General features: G+C 42.4%; 1 protein-coding gene across 5 annotated transcripts in view; it reads left to right on the plus strand.

Annotated features, from left to right (window-relative positions):
- LOC122629417 (transcription factor collier) overlaps window positions 1-13,915 on the plus strand; it is a 76,904-nt gene that overhangs the window by 1,459 nt on the left and 61,530 nt on the right. For all 5 annotated transcript variants that reach the window (XM_043812803.1, XM_043812806.1, XM_043812805.1 and 2 more), the window contains exons 2-3: window positions 6,474-6,627; window positions 10,990-11,053. In XM_043812803.1, coding sequence (XP_043668738.1) covers window positions 6,474-6,627; window positions 10,990-11,053 — 218 coding nt within the window. The remainder of the gene's footprint in view (window positions 1-6,473; window positions 6,628-10,989; window positions 11,054-13,915) is intronic.

A 13,915-nucleotide genomic window follows, 5' to 3' on the forward strand; every position in this document is an offset into this window, starting at 1 on the left:
GTCGATATATAATGAGAGATAAAAGAGAATAGAATGATCTTAGATGTTGAAAATGAAAAAGGAAAGAAAGAAAGAAAAAAAGAAAATGAATTGATATTAAGATGTATCGAAGAGAAGTTCATTTTTCTTTTTTGCTTATTAGAAGACAAATAAAGAGAAGGGATGGAAGGAAGGGAAGCGAATAAAAAAAAAAAGAAAGAAAATAAAGAAAGAAAGAAGAAAAGAAAGAAAGATAGAAAGATATACTTACTACGTACTGGGTATCTAAGTCGATCGCTTTCGTTTCGTTTCGTTTCGTTTCGTTTCGTTTCGTTTCGTTTCGTTCGTCTTTATCTTCGACGTGTCGGGAGGAGCGAAGAGGAGTTTTCGCGTTTGGCACAGCACGTAGCTGCGTTTGGCGAACGATAAACCGCGCTTTATTGCGAGTTCGCTTAAGGGATTTGTACGACGTGCAAACGACGAAGGCACAGATACGAGGACTCGAGAAGGTAAACCGGCTGGGTTGGCGGCTTCGCTAATCCAATAGCGGTTCTCTCTTAACTAACTCCCCTCCTAGCTTGCCGTGACACGGGGACCGACCGGAATCGAGTTAATGTAATTGAGAATTTTAACGCCTTTCTCTTTCTTTCTCTTGTTCTTCCTTTCCCTCTAATTCTCTCCTCCCCCAATCGTACACTTTGCAGTTCTCTTTTTCTCTCGTTCTTTCTTTCTCTCTTTCTACATCTCTCTGTTTTACTTTCTATTTATTTCGCATTCTATTTCACTCGGCCCTCTTTTTCCCATCCACTCTTTTCTCAAAGCCGACCAAATTAAAGTCTCCTTTTACGAGTTTCTAAATTCTTGCGGTTAACTTCTTCTTCTTCTTCTTCTTCTTTTTCTTCTTTTTCTTCTTTTTCTTTCTCTCTTTCAAGATTCTAAATTATAATTTCTGTAATATTTCGTCGTACGCGAAGGAGGAAAGAAAGAAAGGATAACTCTTGGGAAGTCGAGGACTTCGACGACAACGACGACAAACAAGATTTTTTTTCTCTCTTCTTTTCCTTCCTTTTTCTTTCTGTTTTCTTGCTTTTTTCTTTTTCCTTTTTCTTCTTTATTTTTTTTCTTCTCTCTCTCTCTCTCTCTTTCTCTCTCTCGTTCTCATTGCATTTAAGAAAAGTGCCTTTCCATGAGATCTATGCGCGAAACAACGGAAAGACCGGTTCTTCTCGAGACGCTCCTTTCCGTAGACTTTCCCTTCTTTGAGAGCCTCCGTGAAGCTCGTTCTCCTTTCTAACGAGGTATTAATGAAAAATTGTGGCCGTAAGAGAAGATAAAATTATCTAGGTAGGTAGGTAGGTAGGTAGGTGTCTTCGTGAAAGACAGAGAAGAAGAAGAAGAAGAAAAAAGAATAAAATAGAGAAAGAAAGAGAAAAAAGAAAGATAAAGTAAAATACTTGAAATCACGAGTAAATAGAATTCGAAAGATCGATGAAATCGTGAAAATTTGTCTTAGTTCGAAGAGTTAATTGGAACGATGTTGTTTAGCTAGTTTCGGCAATTGCCTTAGTAAAGTTTCGAAAAGGGTGGCAAAACGTTAAACGTCAAGCTCGTCTCCTAGATATCTTCGTAATACAAAGTCGGCGCTTTGGAGAAAAGTTTTCGCGTTCCTTGATAACGTCGTTCCATCCTGTGGAGAGATAGAGAGAAAGAGAGAGAGAGAGTCACATTGCGGAGGGTTCGAAAGGACGACGACGACAACGAGGATGAACAGAGAGAGAGAGAGAGAGAAAGAGAGAGAAAGAGAGAGAGAGAGGACTGGCGAAGCTGTTTTAAAACTCCCAGCAAACAGGCATAAACTCTCGCGCTTTTTAAAAACCCCTAAAAAAGTTACCTGCCTAATGAAGCAGTAAACCACCGCGAACTCGACGAGGAAAGGGACGGAGGAGAGGTGTTGTCGTGCGTGCGAGAGAAAAAAGAACGATGGACTTTTCCTGTGGTTTTTTTATTTTTCTCTTCCTTTCTCTCTCTCTCTCTCTCTCTCTCTCTGTCTCTCTATTTCTCTTCCACTCAGCCTATTTCACGCGAACGAAGGAGTAGGAAAATATCGCGAAACGGACTCATAGAAGGAGAAACTTTTCTAACGAGACTTACTCCCTCTTTTTACTTATACTACTTCTTTCCTTCCTTTTTTTCTCTTTTTTTTCTTCTTTTTTTTTTAATACCTTTCGGGCTAATGATTTTAAGGTGGCTCCAACAAGAGAGATTTATTTTTCATCCCTAAAGTATAGTTGATAAGATGCGATGAAGAGAGAAAGAGAGACAGAGAAAAAGATAGAGAGAGAGAGAGAGAAAGAGAGAGAGAGAGAGAGAATGAGAGGGAGAGAGGGTGGCACGCATTTTTGCAGTAGGTAGAAATAGAGTCGAGGTCGAAACGCGATAATAAATTAAAGCGGGTGAGAGAACGAGTAACGGTACGCGCTACCGGCGAATTACATTCGGATATATTACAAATTGCTCATTATCTCGGCGCGCATTATGAATCACGGCGGTGGGCGCGTGAGCGTAAATAGACTGCGCTTCGGCTAACTCGTAATAACTAACGCCCCGGCGGTCTGTGCATTAACTGCGGATTTATTGTAATTCTCCGCGATTGCTTTATCCACGAATTCGTATCCATAACCGCGGGCTTGTATTATCCGCGTATTTCGTCCATAATGCACGTTCGTGCAAATAGCATAGGTCGCATTTCGCGATTCCCAGAGACAACGATGCATCGACTGCGTATCGATCAGTGCCTATGCGATTTCGAACTATGATCGCGTCTATTCGACACGACTAGCACGATAATGTAGATTATCTATTTTCTTTTATCTCGAATTTACTTAATCATTTATTTATATTTCTTTATGATCGTTCGTTTCTTTTTCTCTTTCTTTTCGTAATATCTTTTGCATTTTCTTTTTGTTTTCCTTCGTTTCTTTTTTTCTTCCTTTTCCTTTCTTTTTTCTTCTTTTTTTTTTTGACCTTTTTTGTCACGAAAATTCTTCTTTCGAAAAGCGAGTCTCGAGTTTTAACCCAAATACTATCCATGCGGCCGGTAAATGCTAGACATTTTAAAAGGTGATGGATGGCATCGCACCCCTGAGACTTAACCGAATAATAATTGTACGTTCAGGTGCAGGCGCGATAGAACTGCCAAGCTCGTTTCCACCCTTCCCTTCCTTTCCGATTGGTTATCCTTTGTTATGCCCTCCCATCGCATCTGCGTTTGTATATTGGCCTGTTGTAAAGCAACGACACAGTAAAGCGTTTTCCGGTATTCTTCGTAAGAATGTTTCCATGAGTCCGTGACATAGAAACCCGATTTTCTATCTTACCTGACAGAAACCAAACTCGAAATCATAGATACCTATCCGCATAGTTTCATAACGCAAATCATCATTCGAATTTTTTTAATCGTTTTAACAAAAAATCGATAACTATTCTTCTCGTCATTGAAAACATCGATTTGATGAAAATGGGATATCTCGAAGAAATTTTTCGCGTTGCTTTTTCTTTCGACGAATATTCAACGTGGATCTAACGATAGTTAAGATAAAAAAGAAAAGAAAAAAATTGTAATAGGTACGTAAAAATGTAAAGATCCGTGATATGCATATAGAAACAACGAGACAAAACGCCGTGGGGTAGCAAAAGCATCGCAGGTGTATACTGTGAACGCAACGAGACGCCCGTTATCTGGCTGAGCCGGAAAATGGGAAACGCGCGATGCAAATTGTAGGCGCGAATCGAGCCTGTAATTATCACCTTGGCGTCGATCGCCGCACAAAACGGGACAACGTACGCATGTAGTATCCACGCATACGCACGTGTTCCTCCACGTACCGCAGCCACGCGCGTAAAGCATAACCGACCATAAACGTGGCCACGTAGAATGCCCGCTACACGAGGAACGAAATGACGCGAAAAATAGCCGCTTAATAGAGGAATATTGGCGGAAAGTGCTCTCCCGCCGCGTGATTATAATTATTTCGGCTCGGTAAATTGCCTCTTGACCACACGAATTTTCGGTCGCACGCGCTGCGGATACCGAGTTTGAATTTCCCGCTCTTCTATTATCTCTCTGCAAACGTTTTCTTTCTTGTATTATCAATCGCTAATATCGAATGATCTTTTATCTCTTCTCGTTTTCTTTCTCTTGCTGACCTATACAGAATTCAGATTTATTATTCGTAATGTGGTAATTTTATTTAGATAATCAAATATGAAAAATATCGATACGTTCGAAATTCGAAGTTGTACGAGTTATAAGTTTTCGCGCTAAAACGTTCGTAATCGTAGTTTAGATTTTCATAGAAAGTAGTAGCCGTGAAAAATTGTATGCGACGAGAATAGATAACGTCTGTCGTGCAAAAGAGTCATCATTCGCGAAGCAAAGTAGGGACGGTCCGTCATGCGCGGCCACGCATATTTGCCCATCGGCTTATCGATGGTGTGCCTCGGTGATCCTCAAAGTACGAAACTACCACGCGAATCTTCGTTAGATAACCATGAGAAACACGTGGTAAGTGATAAATTCGTTAAAAAGAAAAAAAGAAAGAAAAAAAGCAAAAGAAACAAATGATGAACAAAGAAAAAGAAGAAAAAAAGAACGCGAAATATCACAAAGGATTCGTGAAAGAATTGCGTGAATGCGACGAGAACGATCCATTAAAAGAAACGACGAGGAGAACTCTTGAGAGATTTTAAATGTAATTTTTTACAATTAAATCCCACAGCTAACATCTTGATTGTGTCGATTTGAACTAGCTTTTATTTTTAAACTTTTTACATACATAAATAATCGAGACACATTGATCTAGTTAAGAATCTATTCTTTTGAACGTTGAACGTATAGGAAGTTAAAGCGTGCACGTTAGGTGATAATGCAACGGTGTGGCAGAGGACGTGGCCACACGTTATATAGGAATTGGTGCATGGCGAACGGGGCAAAATAATCGGACGTCGAGAGTTATGGGGCGCGAACCGGCGGCCGGTTAATCAGCCACCGATAATTATCGACACGGGCAGTACATCACTCCCCTACCCAGCCCTCCTCATAGCCCCTGCCGTCCTACTACGTAGCGTCGGTTGCAGCACAGTTCCACCCTTCTGCCACCCCTCACGAACCGTTCGCAAAACCCCTTGCAACTTTCCCGCCCCTACCTCCCTCTCACTCTCGTTCTCGCACTCTCGCGCGCCGTGACAAACGCATCGCCGATACCATCATTTATTTCGCAAATGTGCTGCAAAACTGCCGCTATTCATTTTCGGTCCAGTCGATTCAGTTTTCCGCTCGGAGAGTCCGATGCGGTGCCGCGCGACCGCCTCTCCCTTCCTCCTACCAACCCCCTCGATCGGTCTCTCGACGGTTTTATCGTTGAGCGATTTCTCCGGCGTGCATTTCGAACGTGGATATCGCCTATCGCGTTACAGATCGAGGATCTTGTCCGATAGATAAGGGCTTTAAGAGTCGGACAACGTTAGATGAGATCCGACGTTTTTTTCTTTCCTTTTTTTTTCTCTTTTTTTTTTTATTCTTTTATTTTTTGCAAACAATGCCTCGCCTACAATAAAAATTTCATATCCCTTAATTCGCAGTTTATCGTTTATATGTAAAATGATCAGAAGGGAAAGCCATCGTGATTATAATTACCTACAAATAATTTGATCGTTCTTGAAAAGCGTTAAGGACTTCGCGATACGGAATACCGAGTAAACGAGCCCGCATGAAAGAGAAGAGAAGGAAAGAAAAGAGATGAGATGAGAAGGGAAGAGAAGAGAACGAAAGCGCATTAAATTCGAGAGCGAGCCGCTTGTTAGCAGAGGTTTAAATATGCAAGTGGTTGACTTAATTGCGAGAGAAGGTGCTACGATCGGGCTTCTCTTCGTTCTCGTGAAAGAAATCGACCGAGCTCGGTTTTGTTTAGACACCGTTAAACGAGACACGAAAAGGCGCAGGGATCTTCCAAGAATTTTATACGCGAGATATAATCGTTGGAAAACAATGTAAATTTCTAAAACGTTTCGACGTACGTATGACTTTTAACAAAAAATTCTTATCCATTTGGTTACATGCTTTTTGAGTTTCGATCAAACGATATCGAATTAAGAATTTATTTATCGATCGCTAGATGATGAAAGTACTCTCGTGAGACAGAAGGAACTTGAAAAGGGAACTCCTCCTGCCATTACTCAAAGATGGCATCGGAGTCCGGTGGTCTAATCTCGGCACATGAGACCTTAATGGGATTTTAAGGCGACGTGGCCACCTGCGTTCGTCGCAAACCTTCAGCCTCGTTTGTCTTTCCTCTCGAACGTTTTGGCTATTTTTCTTATTGCCGAGAAACGACAATCGCGAATCGAGTATATCTAATCAATACCGTAATATTTATCAATCCGTTCATGCCAGGAATGAACACATCAATGACTACATTATCATCTTCGTGTTACAGGGTCGGCGTCGCGAAGGCGCATTTCGAGAAACAACCACCGAGCAACCTGAGAAAGAGTAATTTCTTTCATTTCGTCATAGCGCTTTACGATCGACACGATCAGCCGATCGAGATCGAAAGAACGTCGTTCATGGGATTCGTCGAGAAAGATCAGGTAAAGTCAATAGACATTGAATTAACTTTATACATAAGCATTGCTACGTCCGACGTGTCTTTCTTTACGATCAGGATTTTAAAACTAATGAACTCGTTCCTTACCAATGGAACTTTCTCTATTTTCTCTTTCATAAAGTTGAATTGATTTTTCGTATGTAAGTAACGTACACGTATGCTTTATAAGATATTATAAAGACAAAAGAAAAAGTGAGAAGGGAGGGAAGAAAATAGCAAAGTTCGCGAACGAGAAAGTAGAGAATTCGAACGTCGATCGGCGGTGAAGGGGTGGTTTTCCCGAAGGACGAGCGGAAAAAGGAGACGAGGCCCTTTATGACATCGGGGAATATCGTGCGAGCGCACGCTTATCTCGATAATTGCCGTTTCCATTGGACGGGGGTATAAGGGGAAAGGGTGACGTCAAATATTAAACGGATCCTCCTGTGTGTATACATATCGATAGTCCGTACGGCGGAAGCACACCTACCAGCTTTTCCAGCAATTAGTCGGACAGGCGAAAATCCATTGGCCGTTTGAGAAATGGCTGTGGAAGAACACGCTTCTCTACGCGTTCCTGGTCACGCGAAAGAGCACCGAACGACCGACGGAATAATAAAGAGTCGACGACGCCACCTACCCTTCCCCCCTTTTTTCCCCCTACTTTTCCTTCCTTCCTTCGATCAAAGATTAGAAAACGCGTCGCGCGAGACCGATAGGGCTCGGAGGATTATATGCGTTCGTTATTAAGCGTCGCTCGTGCATTAAATGTCCGCAATCTACAAATTACTTTGGAGCTTCTCGCCTGTTTCTTTCTTCTTCTTTTTTCTCTCTCTCTCTCTCTCTCTCTCTCTCTTTCTCTCTATCTCTCTCTTTTTTATAGTTTTCTTCTTTCTTTCTCTCCCCCCATCCTCTCTCTCTCTCTCTCTCTCTCTCTCTCTCTCTCTCTTATTTTTTCGTTCTCAAGTTTTATCAAATTCGTTCTACCTTATCGTACGAGCAAATCATCCTTTTAGTATATTATACGTTCATATTTACGTTCGTTCTGATATATAATCGAACAAAATACTTGGTAATAATTTTGTTCATGGCAAAAGAACCGAGCCCGGTTTTCACGTTGCAAGTGATCGTTCCTACTTCATTTCTTCGTAATAAATAGTTACTAGAAAACGTTGCTCGTTACTACTAGCCACGACCACTCAGATTTAATGGTCTCCTCGCGAATCGCTTCTTTCCATTCTTTCCAACGCAGACATCCGGTCGACTACGAGTATATAAATAATGGCTATTTGATTGAGGACTGGTTTTCTTCTCGCGACTTATCGCCGAGATCTCGCGTTCCCGAAAGAATGCTCTCGAACGCGATACGGACGATTGTCAAGCGCGGTCATCATTACAGCTCCACTTTCTGTTGGTCAATTAGTATAGCTGTTTAAGGAAAACTCAATCGGTGGCGGCGTCGATTCCGTTGCGTAAGAGAAATCGTTACGCCGGAATATAACGGGCGGACAAACGACTTTTCGGATTTGCCAGCGAGTCTCGTTGAGCTTTTCCTCTCTTCGTCTGGTAAAAATGGAGAAGACACGGTCTATGTACGCGGTTACCTACGTGACCATTGAACGAGAGAAAAAGAGAAATATATATATATATATATATATATATATATATATATATATATACATATATACGTATGGATGTCGATACGTTTACGAGAACTCTCGTGTTTTTCTCCCTTTTCCAGTTTTTTTCTCTTCTCTTGCACGATCGCCACGCCTGTCACGTTTGTGTAAGCTATCGGCGAATGTTGATTCTCGGATATGTTTATCCGTCATTTATCATAGACACGGTAGGTGGCTCGAAAGAACGGGCATCGTTAACATTTTTACGAATAAACGTCAAGAGCTTGGATACACGTGTACGTTTAAAATGATGTGTCGCAAGCTACGACGAGAAAGATATCAATCGTATATACGGTATTTGAAAGGAGCTATAGAAAAAGAAAAAGAAAAAGAAAAGAAAAGAGAAAAAAAAAGAAGAAAAAGGACAAATATTCGCATTCGTTCCCGCATTTGACGTGTTAATCTTTCGTGCTAACTTGTTCTCAAATCTACTCTTTCGTTACGTTCCAAAGTCTTCTTTACCCGACTTTTTCGAATCGTTTTGTTTTGCTTGCGTAAAAATGCAAAAAGAAAAGAAAAGAAAGAAAGAAAAGAAAAGAAAATTCGAGGAAAAATTGAGGAAGATCGGATTAACTACGCGTCGATATAAATTATCGATATGTAATACCGAGCATGACCTCCGAAATTCTCACTCAGCCCTCCAGGTATATCGTTGAAACTCAGTGTCTCTTCCTCTTTCCTCTAAACTATACCTATTCTCTCTCTCTCTCTCTCTCTCTCTCTCTCTTCGTCTGCTTCTACGCCTCAGGGTAACGAGGTGCACCCCCTAATAAATCTATCCGCCATAAATCGTCGACTAATTCGACAGGACGGCGCGTGGAGAGGAGTCGGCTTCGCTCGTATGGAAGATCGTTGATTTAAGAACATCGAAAATTTTTCGTCTCCTCGACCACGTCCTCGCGATTGTTCCCCCCGATCGATGAATCTTCGAAACTTTTCTCACGAATCTCTTCTCGCACATTTCGCGCTTAACTTTTCCTTTTACCTGAATACGTAACATACGTAGGTTACCGTCTCTCTCACACACACGCGTATAATTCACGCGGCATGAACGCTCGTATCGCGTGGCCTCTCTATTAATTAGGGTCGTGAACCGTGACCATACATCAACCCCTCGTGGCCCGGTACACCTTACCCTCCCTTCTACCACCCTATATGTCCTCCCCTCTGACGATAGAAACATTTGCATATTTTCCAATACTCCCGTATGAATTTTTTTGTAAATTCACGTCAGAAAAATCATAGTGTTAAATCGAGTTTGATAATTAATTTTCGTTTAAGAACGTATTGTTTCGTTATTTATTTTTGCAAAATCGATATAAAATCGTACGATTTATTAGTTGGCAAGGAATTTTTTTTAGTTTGGTCCAGGATTCAGTGATCTTAGAAAAGGTCCGAAAAACGATCCTAGTGAAACGCGAGGGAACTAGTGCGTTTCTCGTACACGTGCCGATTCCCGGAAACGGGCGGTCTAGGTAAATACAGTGGCTCTCGCGTCTCATTCCACCTCCGGTCAGCTTTTTCTTCGTGTTTAATTAAAAAGTAGTCGTCGAGGTATAGTAGAGAGAGAGTCGATCGAATAAACCGTGCGTATATACCTGATTAACGTCGCTCGTTGAACGGCCAGCGAATTTCGAGATTAATGGTCACGATGTTGATCTGCGACGTGAAATGAACGTAAATACGTGCTCGATGTTTATAAAACAACAACAACAACAACAAAAGAAAAAAAAAGAGAAAGGTAAATGATTTGATAAATATCCATCGATTCTTAAATTTGTTTCGAAATTTTTTCTACCTCTTTTCGATCATACGAAAATTCTGGATTCTAATCATCGAGCTGACTTGTAAACTTAGTATCGATTTGTCCTAACCGAGGAACAAATGTAAACGCACCATCGATATTTTTCGTGGTAGCCGACAACAACGACTACGACGACGACGACGACTGATCGTCATTAATAAAATGGAGCTTTTAAGAGCACGATACCAACGTCGAAGGTCGTCGTAATTACGTTAATTCGACGTAAAATCGATCTCAACGCGGGTGGTTGTTCTAGCTCTCGGCGTTTGTGTCCACGAGAAGTCGTAGTCGTTCCTCAAAAAGTCATGCTCGTGCGCGTAGGCAAGAAAAGAGAAAAAGAGATAGATAGATAGATAGAGAGAGAGAGAGAGAGAGAGAGAGAGAGAGAGAGAGAGAGAGAGAGAAGAGTGGGTGGATAGTAATAGTAGTAGTATAAGTAGTAGTGGTGGTAGTTGTTGTTGTTGAAAATGCATTACCGCGCGCTCTCGTGGCATATGGCAGGGTGCACGCATGACTCGTCAACGAGGCAGCACGATAATTATGCATCGCACGCCACGCGATACGTAATGGCACGGCTCTTACCGGCGCATCAAGAAATTAATAATTAGCGTGAGGCGGTAGACGGGTAGCCAGCCATCCTCACGGCGTTCCTCGTGGTTGTGTCGTTACGTCACAGTGCACTTAATTAAAAAGAGACACGAGTGACAAGGGTCCTTTTCGAATCGAAGGATCCGCCCTTTTACCGTCTTATCTTTTCAACTCTCTTCTTTCTAAATCTTTATCTCCCAAGCGCATACGTAATGTAATCACATTATCTTATATGTTCTTCTGTTGTTAAGTGGGTATTTATTGTATTTACTAAAACGTGTTATTCCTGTTTCAGGAATCCGAGGGCCAAAAAACGAACAATGGTATCCAATACAGTTTGCATCTGCTTTATTCGAACGGTGAGTTCCTTTCTGTATCATCTTCGTTCTCTTAACGCGAGACTCGAAATCGATGATAAATTTAATCTAACGAAACGAATCGTCGCGTAAGCCTTGCTTGATAAAATATCGATATGAGATAAAATCGACGAGATAATATCATTGTTTTCGAAAGATATGTAAGTAGAAGGACGAAGAAAGTCGGTGATCTCGTGAAACGTCTCGAATCGATCCGCAAACCGTCCGCAAGTGTTCTTGTTGAGTGACGAAGAGGAAGAGGGTGTTGAAGGAAGTAGGAGAAGTAGTAGTAGGAGGAGGAGGAGAAGGAAGAGGAGAAAGAGGAGGAGGAGGAGGAGGAGGAGGAGGAGGAGGAGGAGGAGGAGGGTGGTTTGGCTCGGTAGGAAACGAGTACGTAATAGCCCCATTCGAAGCGACGATGACGGGCCATCAACATTCCACGCGGACACCCGGTCTCTTAGGGCCGCTAAAAAGCTCAGGAACTTTGGTGGCTGCGGCCCGCAACAGAGACATATTTTACGTCACTGCCTCGGCCACCAGGGCAAAAAGGTTTCAGCTTCCGTTCTGAAGAAGCTGGATGCGTGTGTACAGCGAAGTGGTTCTGCGCGAAGCGTGTAGGGCCGAAGGGAAGAAGGGAACGAAAAGAGACAGGTCGAAGGGAGTGACCGATGGAAAGAAAGAGAGCGGATGAAGAAGAAGAGAGCCGAACGATTTGGAGGTGGTCCTGTTGGAGAGCATCCGGACAAACAGTAAGACTGGCTAGTAGCAGACCCTTAAAAACGAGCTCGTATTATGAACATATTAAAAAGGGGTCTGTAAGGCGCTATCCACGGGACTCCGTCGAGAGAGTTTTTCACTCCATATACGCCATCTCCGATCTGCTCCAGCAGCCTCCAACAGTAGATATCCGTTGGGCAACCTCACCGGAGCCCACTTTATCCTTCCTTTCGTTTCTTTCTTTCTGGTTTCTTCTTCTTCTTTCTCTTTCTCTCTTGCTCTCTTGCTCTCTTTCTCTCTCTTTCTTTTCTTCTTGCTCATCGAGCCTTCTTTCTTTTCTCCTCGTCCGTCTTTTCCTTGCCTCCATACCACGGTTCTTCTTGTCTCTCGACTTCGGGATCCGATCAATCAATGCGAGATTTTTGCGTTGGCAGGCCTGACTGAGGGGCCGCCCTGCCATCTATGGGCACTAAAACGTGTTGCCAACATCGCGAACAAGAAATAACTAACTGTTGCAAAAGTAAGGAATATCAACGAATCTCGCCCCTTAAAAATCTCGCGGTCCGTTCTCCACCTCCACCTTTTTTCTCTTTACTACTTTCTTTTTTCTCTTGCTTCCTCTCTCTCTCTCTCTCTCTCTCTCTCTCTCTCTCTCTCTCTCTCTCTCTCTCTCTCTTTCTTTTTTTCGTCCAGTACGACGATCTCGTTCCGTGAGATTTTGAGAAAGATCGTAGCAAACGTAGTCGACGATCAGAGAAAACTGTGTTATTGAACTGGATTGGCGATTTTCGTATCGTCACTGGAAAGTAATTGGAAAAGAATGCTGAAGAGAAATGTCGAATTTGAAAATTTTATATCTTTAGAGGAAGCAGTGGTGAACAATGTCCTTTAAAATTGATTCTTGTTGATACGAACCCGTATATGTGATTTATAGGACACACATACAAATGCACGCACGTACGCATGTACGAGAAAGAAAAAGACAGAAAGAAAAGTAGATCGGACCCGTTTGTAATCCAACATTCGGCTTTATAAAAGTTTCATGCACGAAATGCGCTCAGCGTGCTCGTATGTTTCTCTTCTCCTCTCTTTGGTAGAGTAGAGAAAGAAGGAGGAGGAAGAGGAGGAGGTAGAGGACAAATTGGCTTGGGTTTTCGCGGCTGCCGACAATGAACGAACGTTCAGAAGTCACCAGAAGGCATCAGAAGGTGTCTGCGTGTCATCGCCGATTTTCTCTGTCTCTCTTTCTATATCACCCGGTCACTCTTCTCATACACCAATAAATCTATAATTAAATATTAAATAAGGAGCGCAGGCTGCCGTCACTCGCTGACGGCAGAGCCTCTCCATATCGGGTCCTTGCCCTTTTTGTCATCTCGATTCCCTCCTTCTTTCCACTCTCCTACCATGCACCGTTCTTCTCCGTTCTGTTCGATTTAAGAGCGGGAGAGAAAGAGAGAGAAAGAGAAATAAAAACGGAAAGAGAGAAACAAGGATAGCTTTCGTCGGCGAGACACGGAGGAACGATCGGAACGAGATATCCAGAGAGAGAGAAAGAGAGAGAGAGAGATGAGAGGAAGGAGAAGAGAAGGCGGCCTGTCTCGTTCTCCTCTGAACGTACCGAGGAATATGAACTCGAGTAATAAGACAACGAAGGACGATTAAGGATAGAGGATCGATCGAGAGGATATAGAATCGCACGGATCGTACGACTTTTTTTTCTTCCAAGAGGGACAGAAAAGGAAAAAAGAAAATAGTTTTTTTTTCCGATTCTTACCTCCCTCGAACTTGGTCGCCTAGTTATGCTAATGCATCCTGACGAAGACTTATCTGCCTCTGAGACAGCACAGCGGGATACGACACTCGATTCCTCTTCTTATCCAACTTCTTCGTCATGTTACTTCGCTACCAATGTTAGAGTGTAACGCTCAACGAACACGATCGCGATTTACTCTACGGAATGCTGGCAATGCTGAACGTTTACTATCCTAGAGAACTCATTAATTCTAATTCGATGGTATACGTCGTCAATGGTTTTACGCACTGGGAATCAATATTCGTGGAATTTCGTATCACCTACTGATTGGTTCGTCATCCGGCCAAATATGGATGAATTTTAGAAAAGTATGTCAAGAGTGGATATACGGG

Source organism: Vespula pensylvanica, chromosome 5, assembly GCF_014466175.1.
Source record: "Vespula pensylvanica isolate Volc-1 chromosome 5, ASM1446617v1, whole genome shotgun sequence".
Lineage (NCBI taxonomy): Eukaryota > Metazoa > Arthropoda > Insecta > Hymenoptera > Vespidae > Vespula > Vespula pensylvanica.